Consider the following 21,161-nt stretch of genomic DNA (forward strand, 5'->3'; position numbering starts at 1 on the left):
GCAGCAGGAAAGTGGAAATCTTCAGGTAAGCGCGAAGCAATACACTGGGCATAATCATAAAAGGCTGCTTTTATACTGATGTGCTGCTGTATAACCACACAGAGTGCAGTGTACCTGCAGCTTTCCTGTGGGTTTGCCATAGACTTCTATTTTATCCTGCGGCTTTGGAGCTCTTTCTGAATGCAGGAGTTTTGATGTTCTTTCAGAAAGTGCACCACACCTGTAGGATATAATAGAAGTCTACGGCAAAGTGCAGCTAGCCCAGGAAAGTTGCAGATGCACTGCACCCGCGGTGCAGGTAAGCCGAGCACATCAGTGTGAAAGCAGCCTTATAGGGGGCTCAGAACAGTAATGGTTCATTTACATTTGCAGTTTGTGAGGTGGTAAAACCCCATAGTGAAGATATGTTTTACCACCACACCCCTTTTAGCTGCAGTGGCCAGGTGTGTTCACATGTCGCAGCAGGAGTTATACACTCTGTCATGGATGGTGTGCGTAGCACCTGCCAAGCATTGCCCATTCAAGTGAATGAGACCACTCAGCAAGTGTCCTTGCAGAGTGGTCCTATTTACTTGAATGGGTCATGACTGGCAGGTGGTAGCACCCACGAAAAGCAACAAGGGGCGCAATTCCTGCTGCGGAATGTGTACACCTATGGCTGCTGCCTCAGCAGCTAAAAGGGTTCGGGATCAGGGGCTTAAAAGTGCAACAAATCCGCAGTTTTTTTTACCCCCCCCCCCCCCCCCTTCAACTTTAGGTGTTAACAAGCCCCAAGGGCGCCACTGCCGAATGCAAGGAAGGGCTCATTCACAAGTGCAGCAGCCACTGCTGCTTCACTGAAAAGCAATCCAAGTGCGTTTGACAGGTGGCAAGGAGGTGTTATGTTGACGCCTCACCACCGGATTTAAACCCATGATTGCCATGATAGTACGCCACTTAGAGTTTTAAATCAGGTGTGAATAAGTAAAAACAGGACTGCTCAAAAAAGTTCATTGCACCCTGCAAATGTGGACCTGTTTGGATTGGGCAAGAAACAAATCCACCAAATTTTTTTTTAAGAGAATGTAATGCTAAGACTCACCCTCTGCATCCCTCAGCTCCTCATCAGTAGGCCATGTCTGCTCCCCCTCCATAGGGTCAGGGACCACCTCAGACTGCAGAGACTCTTGTGCAGATGGATCAGCTTTCATTAGCACCTTCACATCCTCTTCCATCTCTGTATTATTAGGGTCATCCTATAATGGAAGCAGTTACAAAAACACATGGTGGCAAATCCTTTTAAGAACAAAGTTCTCATGACAAACTTTTCACACATTAAAGGATAAGTTAATCTTTTGGAACATGGTACATCAGTATCTAGGGTGGAACATGTAACATGTTCCATCAGCTGCAGCCTCTCCCCCTTTCCCCACCATCCTGTGACGGGGGGTGGAATCTTCTGCTCGCACCTGCTGTCACTATTTGAAAATAATCACAATTTCCTGTGAATGCATGAACTACAACTACCATCAGTCATTGCAGCTGAATAGACTGCAAAGTCACTGCTGTGCGGCCTCGTAGATCATTCACAAGCTCTGCAGCTTGTAGTCAGCCCGTATGAAGTCAAGGGCTGAAAGTTGCAGGGCTTGTGTGAGGAAAGGGCTCTCAGTACATGCTCAGCTGAGATGCTGAGATGCCCGCACCCCATCCCTCCACAGCTCAGCACTCCACTGAGCGCGGAGAAGCAGAGCGGGAGCAGTGAGAACTGAGCCATCGGGGTTGTTCGGTGGCTCGGTTCACAGTGCAGAGATGCCAGGGGACAGCTGCAGCATTGGTCTGATGCTGCATCCACCTAGGCAAGTATGATTAGCAAAAAAACTAAAACAAACCCATACTTCTCTTTTAATGCATTCCATGCATTAAGATAAAAAAAAAACCTGTGTGTAGCAGCCCCCCCCCCCCCCCATTACCTACCGGAGCTCCTTCTCTCTCCAGTGATGTCCACGATCCCCCCGCTATTGGCTCCCGCAGCCGTCAGTCAGCCAGCCAATCAAGGAGGGAGGGACAAGGAGCAGCAAAGAGGGACCCGAGAAGAGGAGGATCCAGGTTGTTCTGTGCAAATCCAACTGCACAGAGGAGGTAAGTATAACATGCTTGTTATTTAAAAAAATAAAATAAAAAACAAGCAAGCCTTTACAATCACTTTAAACCTCCAATTGCCATACTACCATGGCAATCGTAGGTTTAAAATCAGGTGGTGAGGAGGCAACATATCTCCTCCTCACCACCTGTCAAACACACTCGGATTGCTTTTCAGAGGAGCAGCAGTGCCTGCTGCACTTGTGAATGAGCCCTTGGTTGCATTTGGCAGTGGCACCCTTGGGTCTTGTTCACACCTAAAGTTGGGGGGGTAAAAAAAAAAAAAAAAAAATGCGGTTTTGTTGCAGTTTGAAGTCCATGATCCCGAACCCTTTTAGCTGTGTACACATGCTGCAGCAGGAATTAACACCCCTTGTTGCTTTAATGGGTGCTACCGCCTGCCAGTCATGACCAATTCAAGTAAACAGGACCACTCTGTAAGTGCCCTGCAACTACATGCTTCTGTAGGGACCATGGGGTTAAAGCAGGTGGTATGACAGAAACACAACACTTCCTGCTTTAACCCCTTGTTTGCCAAACTGCACAAGGTTGCACGGCACTTGCTGAGTGGCCTCAATCACTTGAATGGGTCACGCTTGGCAGGTGCTACACCCACCATCCATGACAGGGTGCATAACTCTGGCTGCGACATGTGTACACCCCTGATCCCAAACCATTTTAGCTGCTGAGGCAGCAGCCAAAAGGTGTACACATGCCGCAGCAGTAATTGCGCCCCTTGTTGCTTTTTGTGGGTGCTACCGCCTGCCAGTCATGACCCATTCAAGTAAACAGGACCACTCTGCAAGTGCCCTGCAACTGCATGCTTCTGTGGGGACCAAGGGGTTAAAGTATTTGCAGATCATTTTTCGAGTGGTCTCATTCACTTGAATGGGTCACGCTTGGCAGGTGCTATGCCCACCATCCAGGACAGAGTGTATAACTCATGCTGCGACATGTGTACATCCCTGACCACTGCAGCTAAAAGGGGTGCGGTGGTAAAACGTGTCTTCACTTTTGGGTTTTACCACCCCACAAGCTGCAAATTTAAAATAGCCCTTAGTGTTCTGAGCCCCCTATAAGGCTGCTTTCACACTGATGTGCTGCAGTTTACCAGCACCGTGGGTGCAGGGCATTGCATCTGCAGCTTCCTGGGCTAGCAGTGCTTTGCCATAGACTTCTATTATATCCTGCAGTTGTGATGTACTTTCTGAAAGAACATCAAAACCCCTGCATTCAGAAAGTGCACCAAAGCCATAGGATTTAATAAAAGTCTATGGCAAACCCACAGAAAAGCTGCAGGTATACTGCACCCTTGGTGTGGATATACATCAGTTGGAAAGCATCCTTATACTATTATGCCCAGTGTATTGCTTCACACTGACCTGAAGATTTCCTCTTTCCTGCTGCTGGAACCATTCTGAAAACCACTAGCCAGGATAAGAGGTGGAGTGCAGTTGGTATCACTCCACATGGGACAGAAGCCAGCACTACAGAGGAGCCACCCCCTTATGTGGCTCTTGTTCCCTACAACAGCTCCAACTTCACAAGTAGTCTCTCTGCATTGCACTCCATTTGATGCTCTGGAATGGTGGGTCAGCAAGCCCAGACCGTGGTCTACCAGTCACCTGTCCGCGATCTACCCACTTAGAGCAATATTAGCTCAGAAAGACTGAAGGCTGTTCTAGGCCAAAGCCCAGTTAAATTGAGGCCTCATGTTCCAATCCTATGGAGTGTGAAATCTGGGATACAGTGGAATTTTAAGTGATACTAAAGTCTCTTTTTTTTTTTTTTGCTTTAAAAATAACAAACATGTTATACTTACCTGCTGTGTGCAGTGGTTTTGCACACAGCAGCCTGGATCTTCCTTTTCTCAGGTCCCTCCCTGTCAAGTGCCCCCACAGCAAGCAGTTTGCTATGGGGGCACCCAAGCCAAGCCATAGCTCTGTGTTCATTCAGGCACGGGGCTGCGGTTCGGCCCTGCCCCTCTCTCTCCTGATTGGCTGACTCTGATTGACAGCAGCTGGAACCAATGGTAGGAGGGAGAGTCCTGGACAGCCAAGGCACTCGTGCACATCGTTGGATGAAGATTGGCTCAGGCAAGTATTACGGGGGCTCCAGCACACAGAAGTTTTTTTTTTTATCTTAATGCATCGAAATGCATTAAGATAAAAAAAAAAAAAAAAAAAAAAAAAAAACACCACACACACACACTTCTGCCTTTACAATCACTTTAAGCTCTAGCAAAATATGGTGTCACCAGATATGAAATTATGGTGTCACCAGATACAAAAGAAGGGCAAAATAATTCAATCAAATAATTTCAGTGTTTCTTAAATGTTCTCCTTTAAGAGTTTGTAGAGTTCAAAAGATAACCACAGATATGTCTCACCAAAAACATACCTCTATCTCCATATCTTGTCCTTTCTTTGCCTTTTCTTTGCGAACACGATTATTCAATCGGTAAGGATCTGGAGGGGCATCAATCTGACTCATCTGGAAATCACCATAGCCAACAAGGTGAATCAGTCCATTGACACCGAGTTCCTGTCCCCTCACATACCCAGACACTTTTAATGTTCCCACCAGGCCTGTATCATCAGATGGCTGGAAATCAGCTTTGTGTGCCAAAATATATGATCGGCGGTTACGGTATGCCAAATGTCTCTGCTTTTGAGTGGCCATCTGTCTTAAGAGTATTGAAGCCTCTTGTGCAGTGTCCAAATGAAAGAGTTTGGCATCAGGGAATCTCTTCTCAATGACTTTGCTCAGCTGTTTCTTTACATCTGTCTTTTTTTTAATTGGAATATCGTTCATACCTTGCACAGCAACAACTAAAGCAAGAGTGAACAGACAATTGATTAGAAATGATGCACACTCAATTGTCCTCATTATAAAAGAGATACAATACATCTTTATTATTATGAGCCTCACAAATACAAATCTGGAGTAAAGATAATTCTAGCAATGCCAAAATCAGAGTCAGGTCTCTGATTTAACGGTATGACGTGAAAAAAAAGCATCATATATGCAGCATATACTCACCATTCCTCGCCCCTGCAAAGCTACATTTGGCTATAGGGACCAGGGAAAGAAGGCCCTGCATAGGCTCTAAAGAGACGCTCTCTATGGCTAAACAGAGCAGTGAGAGAGTGAAGGAATTCAAGTAAATTCTGCTTAAGGGGGGGTTACTTGACTCTGCATGTAAAAGGTTCCTTTAAGATAAAAGTCAACCAATAATTGCAGAGGATTGTGGTTTCTCCACTAACAATACAGAGTGTTAACATTGTGAACAAATAACTACCCCTACAGATGATGCCGCAGTATCACTGGAGGCTGCCTGTGTGGGATCATATGAGGCGCTATCCCTCTTGGTATACAGAGGATCAAGGGCTCCATACTTACTCACTCACCTCTTCCATACTCTCAGTTATTAAGGCATGGTCCATGGCCCAAGGGTTCAGACCTTCTAGGCTTAGCAGATTTTCCCCTAATCTACCCCTACGGAGAAATCCAAACCCAATGCATTTTTTCGATTACACAGACCTGGTAGTCTGGACTAAATACGGTATTAGGACCCTACACCACATAGCATCGAATGTCTCTCTGATGACCTGAAAGAGTGCTATGGCCTACCAAACTCCCACCTCTTTAGTTGAATATAGCTAAAACATGCTTTTTGCGCTCAGTTTGGCGGGGATCCTCTTGACCTTAAACCTAGTGACCTAGAAAAACTGACACGCAGTGACTCCTCGTCTCAACTGGTCTCCAGTCTGTACAAAGACTAAAAACGGTCATGTTGACAGGACTTGCAGGCTGGCCTGGGAGGCAGTGGTCCCTGGTTTGGATAGAGATGAATGGGATGATATTTGGGGGACCCCATTTCAATGTTTACTTTCTACTAGAGATCATCTGATCCTGTATACATTTCTGCATAGAATTTATCTTACTCCAGCTAGGTTAGCTAGGATGTTTTGGAGCCACCACTATTTTTGCAAGGGGTGCTGAGCACCTCCTGCAAACTTTTGCACATTTTTTGAGATTGTCCACATATCAAGTCCTACTGGCAAGGCATAGCAAAATGTATCGGGTAGGTCACATCCATTTCAGTCCCCCTTACGGTTGAAGTATGCCTGTTGAGCCCCTGGCTACTACTAGGGCTATATGAACTCTCCTCACCCTCCTGATGTTCTACGCCAAAAAACTGATTATCCTGTCATGGAAGCAATCCACTGCTCCAACTTTGGCTTCTTGGAAGTCCCTGGTCAACAAGGCAATTCCTTTTTACAAGGCAACTTATTTGAGTAGGGGGGCTGGGGCCACATTTGACAAGGTGTGGGAAGACTGGATGGCATCCACAGACACTGTTTCAGATTAGACTCATAGGCAACTTGGCGGGTGGCCCCTACATAAACAAGAGATTGGGTTCCTGAGGTGGTGGGTGATTTTGAAGTAAATACCTTATATAAAGTTACAATTTACTGAAGGGTTTAGGGTCCTTACTTCTCCTGAAGAGGTGGAGGGTGGGAGGTCTGGAAATTTTATATATGCATCATCTCTTCTGGCTGACAGTGGATCATACATCTGCCTCCTCAGAAGACTGTGCAAATTTATTTTTATTTTTTTGCATGGGCAAATGTTGACAGTGTTGGTGGTTTTTGGAAATTGGTTACAACCTAATGTGACCTGGTTGTTTGTTTTGCCACGCTGTGCGGCTTAATGTTGTATGCCTGTACTATAAACCTCAATAAGAAGTCATTCACAAATTTTATATATATATATATATATATATATATATATATATATATATATATATATATATATATATATATATATATATATATATATATATATATATATATATATATACACACACACACACATACATACATACATATACACACACACACATATATTTTTTATTGAGAACAAAACTAAACTAGTAATAACAGACTACATTTGTATTACAGTTGCTTACCGTAACTAGGCAGGCCCTGGGCAAACAAGCAGGACAAGCAATAATCTCCATAACTGTCCCATCCTTCTTGAGGATCCAGAACAAAGAGGAGGGTATCAGCCACTTTAGCCAGGTCCAGTAAAGAATGCAGATCATCTGAGTACAGAGCATAAACATATTTAAAAAGAAACCCATATGCAAACTCTGTAGTATTCTTAAAGTGTATGAAGACTTTTTTAGATAGTTAGGCAAGAAGTAAAAGGCCTCTAAAGCGGTTCTATGCATTGAGTGCAGCTACCCCCAGCCCACCCCCACATACTTACCTGAGCCAGATCTCAATCCAGGAATGTGCATGAGAGCAGTGGGTCAGTCTCTCCTCATTGGCTCACACAGCAGCGGGAGCCATTAGATCCTGCTGCTGTCAATCACAGCAAGTGGACCAATGAGGAGAGAGTAGGGGGGGGGCGCGGCTTCGAGCCACGCTCTGTCTCTGAATGTAAAATGTCCATTCACAGGGGTGCAGCTTGGGTGAAAGCCTGCTTGAGTTCCCCAGAGCAAGGGGCTTGCCATTGGGGGCACACGGCAGGGTGAAGAGCCAGGACAGCCACCGGGGGACCCAGAAACAAGAAGATCAGGGCTACTCTGCTAAAAACCATTGCATAGAGCAGGCAACATGTTTTTGTTTTTTTAATTATAACCTTTAGAATCACTTAAGGTTTTTTTCTTTTGCTGTCGGTGTCCCAACTGAAAATAATAATCCTCTTTTAATCCTGGTTACCATTATATAGAGAGCAAGCAATGGGAAATCCAGAACATGAAATTAGGGTAAATATGACAGGCAACCTTCGTTCCAGTGACAGATGTCCAAAAGTGGAATTCCCCTCAAATTGAAGAGATTGCTTCACACTTCCTTTTGCAGCACCGAGACAGCAAGTGAAGGAAATTTTTCCCAATGGGACGTACGCAGCACACAAATTAAACGTAGCTTTAAACTCTTCCCTTATCCTATGTAACACAAAAAAAAAAAAAAAAGTTTCAACTATACAAATGCTTTACCAAGAGATAATAAAACATTTGTTCTCACCTTTGTTTGCTTCAACAAAGCACCATCTCTGCTTCTGCTTAGGACAGACAAGAGCAAAACTGCAACTTTTTCCATCAACTTCCTGTAGAATGTCACCGTCATTAATCTGTATCAGGTCCAGAAGGTTCTTTGTGATTGCCCTAGAATGTAATGCAACCAGTACAACAAGGTGTGGCGGCCCATCTTTACTTCCTAGGTGACGCTTCTCTGAGAGAACCTGCAGATGGTAAAAAAAAAAAAAAAACACACATTACTCATATAAGAGATAAATGGCTTGGCCTATACAGCAATAAAAGCAACATCATTTAGATATAACTTGTCCCTCTGCAGCAAGCAATACACTACAGATCTATTCATTTCTATGGCTGTCAGTATATATAAATATGGATCATGCACTATGACTTTACTTATGATGCTAGACTAAAAAAAAAAAAAAAAAGGCCTATGCAGATAAGAGGTGTCTGTAAATAATAAGCTGTGCAGTTCTGACCAACTCTGAATGATGTCGTTGTTATAGGTTTAGACTAATTATGTACCACATGAAGCCAGACTGGAAAATTCCTAAGATGTTGTGAAGAGAAGCCTAGCTGTTGTTATTCATCCTCACCATTACAAGAGTGAGCTTTTTCTCTGATTCAAACCCTCTCACATATGCTCTCTCTCTCTCTTTGCTGATGCAGTAGGTCAGAGATTAATCGTTCACTCCTGTGATGGTGAAGATGAACAGTAACAGCTAGGCATCTCTTGGCAACATCCTAGATGTTTTCCAGTAAGGCTTCATGAGGGAGGTAAATGTCCAACACTCTTTAGCAAATGCATTATGCAACTTTAGCTTTAGAGTGACTGTAGCCATACTAGTGACCTTGCAACAAAATAAAAGTACTGAATGTTATACTTTATTTGCGCTGAGTTACCTTTTCAGTACAAGCTTTTGGGGTGTTCTTCTGCTTGGTCTAAAGACACGATCAGACTTTTTGACAACAAACATGCAAATTAGCTGTTTTAAGGCAACATCCGACCGTGCGTACGCGCCATCAGACAAACTTTTTCGGTTTTCATCTGACTTTTGTTGGCTTTGCGAACGGACAAACTTTCCGGCAACAAAAGTCCGATGGAGCAAAGTCCGATCGTGTGTACAGAAAACCATAGGACTTTTGTACAAAGTACAAACACGCATGCTCGGAACCAATGCAAAAGATCAGACAACAATACATTAGTTGACCAAAGGTGGCGATAAAGAGCAGAAAAACCATGTGATTTGGTGAAAGTTGACTGAAAAAGTCCTGCCATGTGTACGCAATACAAGTTCATGGCAGACACCCTTTGTACAAAAATCCATGGGAAAGTTTGTACAAAGTCCGATCGTGTGTATGAGGCTTCAGACCCGGTTCACGCTGAGGCAGCACAACTGCCTCAGGCGACCGGGATCTGACTTTAGCGGCGACTTGCAAAATGACTTCTGTATAGAAGTCAATATAAGTTGCCCCAAAAGTCGTACAGGAACCTTTTTCTAAGTCGGAGCGACTTGAGTTGCTCCGATTAGAATGGTTCCATTGCACAGAGCAGGACGCGACTTGTCAGGCGGGTAAGTCGCCTGACGAGTCGCCCCTGTGTGAACCGGCTCTTAGACTGCTTGGACCGAGAAGAGATAACAGCTTGGAAACTTATCTTGAATATGTAACAGTGTGAAGAAAAAATAAAAAAATAAAATAAAAAAAGTACACCGAACAGTACTCAATTTTTCTTCATAATCAAAATGATCCAATTCAATACTAATCTGTAAGTAAAATGACAAGTACTTACAGAATCTTTCCTCTGTCTACGAATCTGGTTGGCTTTATGCCTTCTGTCCAGTTTGCTAAGATCTCTTTTAATCTTTTTACTTAGTACTTTTGCAGAGACACGTCCTGAAAACAAAAATGGTTCATGTCACAGACTGAAACACTAATAAATACAAACTCTACATCCGTGAAATAGTACAGAAAGTATTTCTTTATATGACAGAGGTCATGTAAAAACAAGTTTAAAATGCAGTGCTTCTTTAACAAGTTACAATCATAGACATAATAGGTGCACCCCCCCCAAAATATATTTAAAAAAAACACCTAAACATGCACGAGGCTTCTTTCCCGGACACATGTGCTGTTTGAAACCTCCAGGTGTCACTGTGCTTCAAAAGTGCTGGCAGCAGCTCCAGCATGAACCAGATCCGCAAACTGTGTTTGCAGGTTTCATCGGAAAATACATCGCAACAATATGGCTACTTTCACACTGGGACGTTGGCGGTAAAGAGTCGCTATTTTTAGCGGCGCTTTACCGTTGTTTTTTTGCAGAGGTTTTCGGCTGCTAGCAGGGCGCATTTAACTCCTGCTAGAGGCCAAAAACTGGTTAAAACCGCCCACAAAGCGCTGCTACTGCAGCGTTTTGCTGTCCTGCCAGCCGCACCGTTCCAGTGTGATAGCCCTTAGGCTTTCACATTGGAGTGAGGAGAGGCTCTTTACAGGTGCTTTGCAGACGCTATTTTTAGCGCCTGTAAAGCGCCTCAGTGTGAAAATAACCTATTGGTTTTGATGTATTTAACCACTTGTCTATTGGGGAATTTTTTATTTTTTTTTTACATTTTTGGCATATGTTAAAAGCTGCATTTTTTTTTTGCTAGAATTACTGTAAACTCCCCAAAATATATATTTTCTGAAAGAGGCCTGCTGACACGTGAGCAACCATCCCGTAGACCTGAATGGTCATATGTGACTCCCCCCCCCCCCCCCCCCAAGGAACACTAACAAGGCTGCCCATCATCTACACCGGGATGTCGCAGCCAACCCAGTGCAAAGTTAAATGACTGCATACGCTCATAAGTCAAGCTGGAGTGACTATTGGATCTATATTATCTAACCTGTCGCCCAGCTTGATGGAAGATCTAAAAGGCTTAAAACAGGGCTCGACAAAACCCGGGCAACAGGTCGCAATTGCGACTAGAATTACGACCTGGCACCTGGGGCAGCACAGCTGGGGGTATCCCGTCTCCGTGGACCCCCCCCCCCCCCGGCGTGATCGCATCGGGCCATTCCGCCGGCGGCCGGTAATTGAGGCCACGGCTTTGAGGCCTACTGCGGTCCTATGATTCCTTCTGGAATCTGGCGCCCTCTTGTGGTGGCCGTTGGTATGACAACCAGCAATGCTAATGGAGCTTCCCCTGCCTGGTTTTATTGCCTGCCTATCTCCTTCCCTTTATTTAGAACCCCTAAACATTATATATATTTTTTATTCTAACACCCTAGAGAATAAAATGGTGGTCATTGCAAAACTGTCTGTCACACCGTATTTGCGCAGCGGACTTACAAGCGCACTTTTTTGGGGAAAAATTATTTATTTAATAAAAAAAAAATAAGACAACAGTAAAGTTAGCCCAATTTTTTTTTATATTGTGAAAGATCATGTTAAGCCGAGTAAATTGATACCCAACATGTCACGCTTCAAAATTTCGCCCGCTTATGGAATGACGACAAACTTTTACCCTTTAAAATCTCCATAGGCGACGTTTAAAAAATTCTACAGGTTGCATGTTTTGAGTTACAGAGGAGGTCTAGGGCTAGAATTATTGCTCTCGCTCTACCGATCACGGAGATACCTCACATGTGTGGTTTGAACACCGCTTTCATATGCGGGTGGGACAGGGCGCATTTAAAATTATTTATATTTTCTTACTTTAACTTTTATTTTTTTCACTGTTCTTTTTAAAAAAATAAAAAATTTTGTCACTTTTATTCCTATTACAAGGAATGAAAAAAGCATGACAGGTCCTCTTAAATATGAGATCTGGGGTCAGAGAGACGTCAGATCTCATATTTACACTAAAATGCAATTTAAAAAAAGAAAATTGTCATTTGAAAAAATAAAAATAAAAATGTCCCTCTAAGAGCTATGGGCAATGACTTGGAGACAGGTGGGGGGCTGGGGGCTATCTTCCCCTCACTCGTCTCCATGTCAGGCCAGGGACAGGTCCGGATCGCCGTTACCGGCCTGGCTCCTAACTTTTTTAGCTGGCTCCTAGATTGCAAGCAAATTTGTCAAGCCCTGGCTTAAAAGAAAAAAGATTTCCCGGTAAAAAAAGTGGACGAAGATTCCCGGCAGGGAGCTTAGGTCCTTACGCTGTGTTACTAGGCTAAAAAAAAAAAAAAAAAAAACAGATGCCTATACCAGGGTGAGGGCTTAGCCTCTGGAAAGGTGGATGGATATAAATCAATGATTTAAAAAAAAAAAATCTACAATTTTTTTTAATAATATGCTTTTTGGTGTAAAAATCTATCTAAAGATAGTTTTCGATTTAAGATACCTTAATAATTTTGTTTATTCAGCATGAAATGTAGCTTAGTTATGTAGCATGCGGCTACATATTCTGCAATATTTACATTTTTGGTAAACTCATTCAATGAATCCAAGCTGAGATAACATGCACTGCATTAATGCATTCACACAATTTCACAGTAACCATGAAATAAACCTTCAGGAATATTCCTTTATCCCATTGCTTTTCAAATTGATGTACGCTGCAAACTCTATGATTGAATCTGTTCCGATATCGCTGTTTTCCTAACCTGACAGCTTATTATTCTAAATAGGAAATATTAAAGCTTCTAAGTACCAGCAAGACCTTTTTGTGTCACTGCCTCACTGTCGCATCACCAGCCGTCCAATTAGTCACTTCCGGACCGCCGTACGCCGATATACGTCCTATCTTTGAAGAGGAATATCTTTGTTTTAATAGCAGCTAGCTGCAATAACCCCGGTATCCTCCTCTTCAGCGGGCGGCCCGGTTTCCAATAATAGTGGTCTCTGTGGCGATTTCGCCACGAGATGACTTTTATCGGCGGCGGGAGAGTGCCTCCTGCCACTCTCCGATGCCCTCTGCTGCTTACCGGAGGCAATCAGATCCTTCTCCTTCCTTGGTATGGCGACAAGTGAGGGGAAGATGGGCACCCATCTCCATCCCATTGCAGGGCAGAAGCGACGTCAAAATGTCACTTGCGCCCATAGTTATTTTATTTTTTTTATTGCATTTTAGTGAAAATATGAGATCTGAGGTCTTTTTGACCCCAGATTTCACATTTAACCACTTGCTTACTGGGCACTTAAACCCCCCTCAGTCCCAGACCAATTTTCAGCTTTCAGCGCTGATGCACTTTGAATGACAATTGCGCGGGCATACAACACTGTACCCAAATTAAATTTTTATCATTTTTTTCCCACAAATAGAGCTTTCTTTTGGTGGTATTTAGTTACAGCTCGGAGTTTTATTTTTTGCTAAACAAACAAAAAAAGATGCAAAAAAAAAAAAAAAAAAAAAATCATGTTTTAATAGTTTGTTATAAAATTTTGCAAACGGGTCATTTTTCTCCTTCATTGAAGTGCGCTGATAAGGCGGCACTGATGGGCTGCATTGGTGGGCACTGATGGGCTGCATTGGTGGGCACTGATGGGCTGCACTGGTGGGCACTGATAGGCATAGTTAAGGCGGCACTAATAGGCACAGATAAGGCGGCACCGATGGGCACAGATAAGGCGGCACTGATGGGCAAAGATGGGCACAGATAAGATGGCACGGATGGGTGGCACGGATGGGCACTGATAGGTACCACAGATAGATGGGACTGATGGGCACTGATAGGTGGCACTGATAGGTGGCTCTGATAGGTGGCACTGCTGGGCACTGATGGGCGGCACTGCTGGGCACTGATGGGCGGCACTGGGGTGCAGCACCTTTGAGGCAGATTGGGTGGCACTGTGGGTGGCACTGTGGGCACTATGGGCACAGACGGGGGGCACTTACTTTTACTTTTAGTTCTACTTCAGGATGGCAATGCGGGAGGCAGGTGGGCACTGGCAGGTGGCATGTGGTGCCTTGCATTGCTGGCCGTGATCGGGACTGATGTCCCGATCACGGCCGCCGGTGATCGGATTTTTTTTTTTCTCCTCGCGCTGTCAGCGCGAGGAGGAATAATAGCCGATTACCGGCTCCGTTCTATCACATGATCAGCTGTCATTGGCTGACAGCTGATCACGTGATAAGGGGTCGGGATCGACCCCTTACACGGATCGGTGATCAGGCGAGTCTCACGGACTCGCCGATCACAGAGCGCGCCGCGCGCGCCCCTCAGGGGGCGCGCAGGCCGCTCGTAACCGGGACGACGTCAATAGACGTAGTCCCGGAAATCTAGGTCCGCGCTAATGCCGTCATTCGGCAATAGCGCGGATCCCAAGTGGTTAAGAGGTCCTTTCTCTTTCACTCTTTTTTACTATTACAAGGGATGTTTACATTCCTTGTAATAGGAATAAAAGCGACACAATTTTTTATTTTGTTTTCAACCACTTAAGCCCCGGATCATTCGGCTGGCCAAAGATCAGACCACTTTGCGATTCGGCATTGTGCCGCTTTAACTTACAATTGCGCAGTTGTGCGACGTGGCACCCAAACAAAATCAATGTCCTTTTTTTCCCCCACAAATAGAGATTTATTTTGTCATATTTGATCAACTCTGTGGTTTTTATTTTTTGCACTATAAACAAAAAAAAAAGCGACAATTTTGAAAAAAATATATATATTTTTAACTTTTTGCTATAATAAATATCCTCAAAAAATATATAAAAATGTATTTTTTTTCCTCAGTTTAGGCCGATAAGTATTCTTCTACATATTTTTGGTAAAAATAAATTTAAAAAAACGCAATAAGCGTATATTGAGGGATCAAGACCGCGGTGCATTCGCATTGGCTCGGGAGCGTGCGCCCCCTAGTGGCCATTTATGCTACCGACATAGCAGAACGGCGATTTGTGCAGCCGAAACCATGCTGCCACAGTACAACTGCGACAGCTGGTCGGCATGCAGTTAAAGAACAGTGTAAAAATAAAAGGTAATATAAATAAGAAAAAAAAATACAATTTTTAAACGTGCCCCGTCCTGCCGAGCTCGCATGCAGAAGCGAACGCATATGAAAACGGTGTTCAAACCAAACATGTGAGGTATTGCCGCAATCGGTAGAGCGAGAGCAATAATTCTAGCCCTAGAGCTCCTCTGTAACTCAAAACATGCAACCTGTACATTTTTTTTAAACATCGCCTATGGAGATTTTTAAGGGTAAAAGTTTGTCGCCATTCCAGGATCACTAGTCCCCAAAAAGGGTCACATATGGGTCAGATATGTCTTCCACAATGTTGCAGCCCTGCAATAAAAAAAAAAAAAAAAAACTAAAAAGGGAAGAAAATCGCAGATCTCTATTACCAGTAAAAATATTTGTAAGAAAATATAAGTCCATAAATCTATCCCCTATTTTGTAGAAACCAATCAGTATACGCTTATTGGGATTTTTTTTTAACCAAAAATATTTAGAATAAACAGTGGTCTAAACTGATTTAGAAGTTTTCTTTTTTTTTCTCCTTTTTTTTTTTAAGCAAAAAGTAAAAAAATATATATCTTTTTAACTTGTCAGTCTTTTTTGTTTATAGTGCAAAAAATTTTTAAAGATAAATCAAAAAAATCGCAGTGGTGATCAAATACTACCAAAAGAAAGCTCTATTTGTTGGGAAAAGGGACATTAATTTTGTTTGGGTACAACATCGCACGATCGCGCAATTGTCAGTTAAAGTAGCACAGTGCCGTGTCGCAAAAAATTGCCTGGTAATTAAGGGGGTAAATCCTTTCAGGGCTGAAGTGGTTAAAGTTTGAAAAAAAGAAAAAACATTTTGACTTTAGAATCACTTTAACTACTTAAGGACCGCCGCATGGCAATGTACGTCTGTGCAATGGCACCGACAGGCACAAGCACGTACATGTACGTGCTCGCCTTCCAGCGGGTGGGGGGTCCGATCCCGCAGTCCGTTTCGCTGCAGGAGCGATCCGGGATGAGGGGATGGCCGTTGTCATTCTCCTCGGGGCGGTCTTTTTGACCGGACTGAGAGGAGAACACAGAAAGTAAGTGTGCACCAACACTACACTGACATGTAGGTACACATAGGCACACATAGGCACACAAATTCTCCCCCCCCCCCCAGTCACAGTGTCACTGATTGCAGTGATCATTTATTTACTGATCCCTGCATTTAGTGTCAGTTGTGACAGTAAAAACTGTCAGGGCAGTTAGTGTTAGGTCCAGGGTAGCCCCCTACCCCCCCCCCCCCAATAAAGGTTTAACCCCTCTGATTGTCCCTAGAGTTAACCCTTTCACCCCCTTTTACCAGTGTCACTAAGCAATCGTTTTTCTGATCGTTGCATTAGTGTCACTAGTGCCGCTAGGTAGCTAGTTATTTTTTTTAGGTTCACCCCCAGGTTTTTATAGCGCTAGGTACCCCCATATACTATCCAATAATGGTTTGAACCCCGATTGCCCCTAGTTAACCCTTTCACCAGCGATCACCGCATAAGTGCCACTGGTGACGCTGGTTAGCCAGTTAGTTATTTATGTTCCCCGTCAGGTTTTTATATAGCGCCAGGGACCCCCATATACTACCTAATAAAAATGTGAACCCCCTGATTGCCCCTAGTTAACCCTTTCACCAGTGATCACCCTATAAGTGTTACGGGTGACTCTGGTTAGTTAGTTTGCTTTTTATAGCATCAGGGCACCCACCATTTATTACCCAATAAAGGTTTAACCCCCTGATCACCCGGCGGGTGATATCAATTAGGTTTTAGGGTCAGGGTCTGCGTCGCCCCAGGCAGCGCTAGGTTAGTGCCAGTACCGCTAACACCCACGTGCAAAGCATACACCTCCCGTAGTGGTATAGAATCTGAACAGATCAATATCTGATCTGATCAGATCTATACTAGCATCCCCAGCAGTTTAGGGTTCCAAAAAAAAAAAACGCATTGTTAGTGGGATCAGCCCAGATACCTGCTGGCACCTGCGTTTTGCCCCTCTGCCCAGCCCACCAAAGTGCAGTATCGATCGATCACTGTCACTTACAAAACACTAAACACATAACTGCAGCGATTGCAGAGTCAGGCCTGATCCCTGCGATCGCTAACAGTTTTTTTTGGTAGCGTTTTATATTTAAATCCGGAAGGCAGTGCTTGGTTTTGGGGGTCTCGTATGTGGCTAGGCTCCCAAAAAGTCCCCCACATGTGGTATCCCCGTACTCGGGAGAAGCAGCAGAATTTATTTTGGGGTGTAATTTGACTTATGCCCATAGCATGTGTGAGCAATATATCATTTAGTGACAACTTTGTGCAAAAAAATAAAAAATGTAATATTCCTGCAACTTGTGGCAAAATATAAAATATTTAATGGACTCGACCTGCCTCTCAGTAAATAGCTTGGGGTGTCTACTTTCCAAAATGGGGTCATTTGGGGGGGGGGGGGGTTGTGTTATTTTGGCATTTTATGGCCTTCAAAACTGTGATAGGTAGTGAGGAGTGAAATCAAAAATTTGCACCCTTAGAAATCCTGAAGGCGGTGCTTGGTTTTCGGGGTCCCGTACGCGGCTAGACTCCCAAAAAGTCCCACATATGTGGTATCCCCGTACTCAGGAGAAGCAGCAGAATATATTTTGGGGTGCAAATCCACATATAACTATGGCATGTGTGAGCAATATATCATTTAGTGACAACTTTTTGTAATTTTTTTTTTTTTTTGTGTCATTATTCAATCACTTGGGACAAAAAAAAAAATATTCAATGGGCTCAACATGCCCCTCAGCAATTTCCTTGGGGAGTCTACTTTCCAAAATGGGGTCATTTGGGGGGGGGGGATTTGTACTGCCCTGCCATTTTAGCACCTCAAGAAATTAGATAGGCAGTCATAAATTAAAAGCTGTGTAAATTCCAGAAAATGTACTCTAGTTTGTAGACGCTATAACTTGCGCAAACCAATAAATATACGCTTATTGACATTTTTTTTACTAAAGACATGTGGCTGAATACATTTTGCCCTAAATATATGACTAAAATTGAGTTTATTCGATTTTTCTTATAACAAAAAGTAGAATATATCTTTTTTTTCCCCTCTAAATTTTCGGTCTTTTTCCATTTATATCGCAAAAAAATAAAAATCGCAGAGGCAATCAAATACCATCAAAAGAAAGCTCCATTTGTGGGAAGAAAAGGACGCAAATTTTGTTTGGATACAACTCTGCATGACTGCGCAATTACCAGTTAAAGCAGCGCAAAATTGTAAAAAGACCTCTGGTCCTTAGGCTAATTGGTCCGGGGCTGAAGTGGTTAAAATGTATGTAAAGACAAAACATTTATTTTTGTATTGGAGGGGAATAAAGAACCCTCTGCAGTTCTCAGTTCCCCAAATTGTCCTGGTGACCACAGTATTCGGAGAATGAAAAGGACAGGAATTCATGTCACTAGAAGAGGGAGTGGAAAATGCTCAGGGAATTCACCTCACTCATGGTTGTGTCCCCAGTGAAAGTTCTCTCATCACTTCCTGTCCTGTTGTCACCGAGCCAGGAAGCGTGAGAAGAGTTTCCACCAGGAACACAGAGTACGGTGGATTGCAGACCACTTATGGGCCCGTGGTCTACTCTCCTCGCACAGTGCAGAGAACACTTGCCGTACAGCAGAGACACGTGGGACGAGCACGTGGCACACAGCTGTCTGCCCCTCCCCCTTCTTCCGGGCCCTCACCTTTATTCTCGCGGTCCTGCGCTCCCCGTCCTCGGTGTCTACCACTCTTGTGTGCTTTATTCTGCTGCTTGAAGGCTCCGGGCCGGTGAGCCGCTTGCTTATCACCCATCGCCATGCTATCCCGAATCCACGCCTATTAACTCAGACTTGCAAAGAGTAAAGCCGCCCAACTCCGGGCGGAAGAGAAACCACTGTATCTAATCCAGTGCGCATGCGTAGAGATGTGTCCTAGATTGTTGTAAAATGTTTCATCAGATTTGGCGACCTGTCAGATTGTGTAACGGAAGTGAAGTTCGTCGCCGCCATCTTTCTACACCCCGCACTCCTCCATAGTAAGGATAGACTGAGAAAAGGGAAAGCGGACATCTTGTTACACCCACAGGCGTTTTGCATGATTTTATACAAATTTTTAACAGTAATCTGAGGTTATATAGTGAAATACAGTACTTAGAACTCTGTATGAATGTTTAGATGTTGAATTTTAAAAGCACCGAAGTTCTGTCTGCTTTTAAAATTCAACATCTAACCAGGGTTGCCACCTTTTCTTCAAGCCAAACTTGAACACATTTTTTTCATACTATACACTATAGGATTATAAAAGACCTGGGGCATCTTTGGGTGCCCCAAAGAGAGGGATAAAGCCATGCCCTGCGGCAAACAGTGGATGTGGCTAAACTGCTCTTGCTGAAATCATCGCCCCCCCAGTGCCCCATTGATGCCAAACCTGCCCCCCAGACAGTGGCCCACAGCTCCCGGGTGGCAACAGATTTTTGTGTGACCATCTCAGTTACTTGGAGAGCCACAGTTCAGTCTGAATAATGTGTCCGGGTGACTGAAACCCGGGCACATAATTCCAAAACCTGACTCTCCAGGTGAAACCCGGACAGGTGGCAACCCTACATCTAACTAGTCGGACGGTGTTCTAAGTACTGTATTTCACTATATAACCTCAGTTTACTGTTAAAAATAAGTGTAAAATGCAAAACTCCGTTGGGTGAAACACAATGTCTGATTTCCCCCTTCCCAGTGTATCCTTACTGTGGAGGAGTGCAGGGTGTAGCAAGATGGCGGCGACAAAACGTAATTTCCGTTACACATTCTGGCGGGTCGCCTAATCTAATTTTTTTTTTGTTTTGGATAGAGTGGAGAAAGGTTAGACACTCTTGTCAGGTTTTTATTGCTGTATATGCTCCCAATAGGAAGATTCATTCTACTTGCCATGTTTACCATTTTCACCAAACGTTTTCTGGTGACTAACAGGCATTCTGTCACTTTGCAGGGATTTCCTCGCACTTCCTATTTTGGATATGGCTATTTTTTTTTTTTCAAAATTGTCGGTCTTGTGTTTATAGCACAAAAAATAAAAAACGCAGAGGTGATCAAATACCACCAAAAGAAAGCTCTATTTGTTGGGGGGGGAAGACATCAATTTTGTTTTGTATACAGCGTTGCACGAACGCACAATGGTCAGTTAAAGCAATGCAGTGCCGTTTCGTACAAAATGGCCTGGGGTCATTAAAAGGGTAAATCCTTCCGGGGCTGAAGTGGTTAATATTGTTGAGGAAAGTTGAAAACAGGATTGCTAGATAACAAGGCACTATAACTGATAGGGTCTGATACTTGCACGCATGCCAAATGGAGCACCAGGTTATCCCAGAGGAATATTGCCCCCCCCCCCCATGGGAGTTTCTAGGGAATGTAGAATGTGAGGGGTACCCCAAACAATTTGGGTAGTTGATAGTCTGAACAGACAGCATACATAATGATAGTGTCCACCCCCCCTGTTCTCAGTGTCAGGACAAGGTCACCCAGTCCCCAGGGGAAAGATGCCAACCCCTCCCCCCCCCATATTACGTGCGAGCTTAGGGGATCCTACCCCCAGTAGCCATCTGCTTGTCAATAGGAGATTTTTTTTATTAACAGTGGAGTCATCACAAGAACTGAATTGGCCCTCTACTGCTTTCCTCACTGCTCCCAGTGCTTGGCTGACAGGAGTAGTGATGCGTCTGTCACTACTCTTGTCAGGTATATAGTCAGAATGGTGGAGCCCCGTTTCCTGCAGTATACAACTGCGCCCAGGGCAGCCAACCCTTGTCCCAGCCCTGCTTGTACTTCTGATGAAGCGTGATCTGTTAAATGCATGGAGAAAGGAGACCACTGCTAATGCCAAGAAAAGCAGACCTCTAGACTATTTTCATACATTTTGTACCTAGTATGGCATTGGTAATTACAGGGTAGTCTTCCCAAGGAGGAGACTGATGTTATTTTAAATGTATGATATCTATTTGGAAAAGACAAAAAATGTATATATGCAAGTAGGCATTGAAAGATTTTATTTCTTTATTGTACATCCCAGGACTCAGGGTATCTTCATATCC

At 43.8% G+C, this 21,161-nt stretch overlaps 1 protein-coding gene across 2 annotated transcripts in view; it reads right to left on the reverse strand.

The window, feature by feature from the left end:
* TSR1 (TSR1 ribosome maturation factor) overlaps positions 1 to 18,980 on the reverse strand; it is a 32,132-nt gene extending 13,152 nt beyond the window's left edge. The window contains exons 1-6 of one of the 2 annotated variants that reach the window (XM_077480587.1): positions 18,784 to 18,980; positions 9,960 to 10,063; positions 8,157 to 8,373; positions 7,094 to 7,228; positions 4,519 to 4,949; positions 1,082 to 1,235 (exon numbers count right to left, since the gene is read on the reverse strand). In XM_077480587.1, the coding sequence (XP_077336713.1) occupies positions 1,082 to 1,235; positions 4,519 to 4,949; positions 7,094 to 7,228; positions 8,157 to 8,373; positions 9,960 to 10,063; positions 18,784 to 18,898 (1,156 nt within the window). In that variant the 5' untranslated portion in view covers positions 18,899 to 18,980. The remainder of the gene's footprint in view (positions 1 to 1,081; positions 1,236 to 4,518; positions 4,950 to 7,093; positions 7,229 to 8,156; positions 8,374 to 9,959; positions 10,064 to 18,783) is intronic. The other variant, XM_077480586.1, reaches the window with a different exon arrangement.
* Between the last annotated feature and the right edge of the window lie 2,181 nt (positions 18,981 to 21,161).

The sequence above is a fragment of the Lithobates pipiens genome, unplaced genomic scaffold (genome assembly GCF_037356315.1).
Source record: "Lithobates pipiens isolate NorthernLeopardFrog02 unplaced genomic scaffold, aLitPip1_a1.2 Scaffold_16, whole genome shotgun sequence".
Taxonomy (NCBI): domain Eukaryota; kingdom Metazoa; phylum Chordata; class Amphibia; order Anura; family Ranidae; genus Lithobates; species Lithobates pipiens.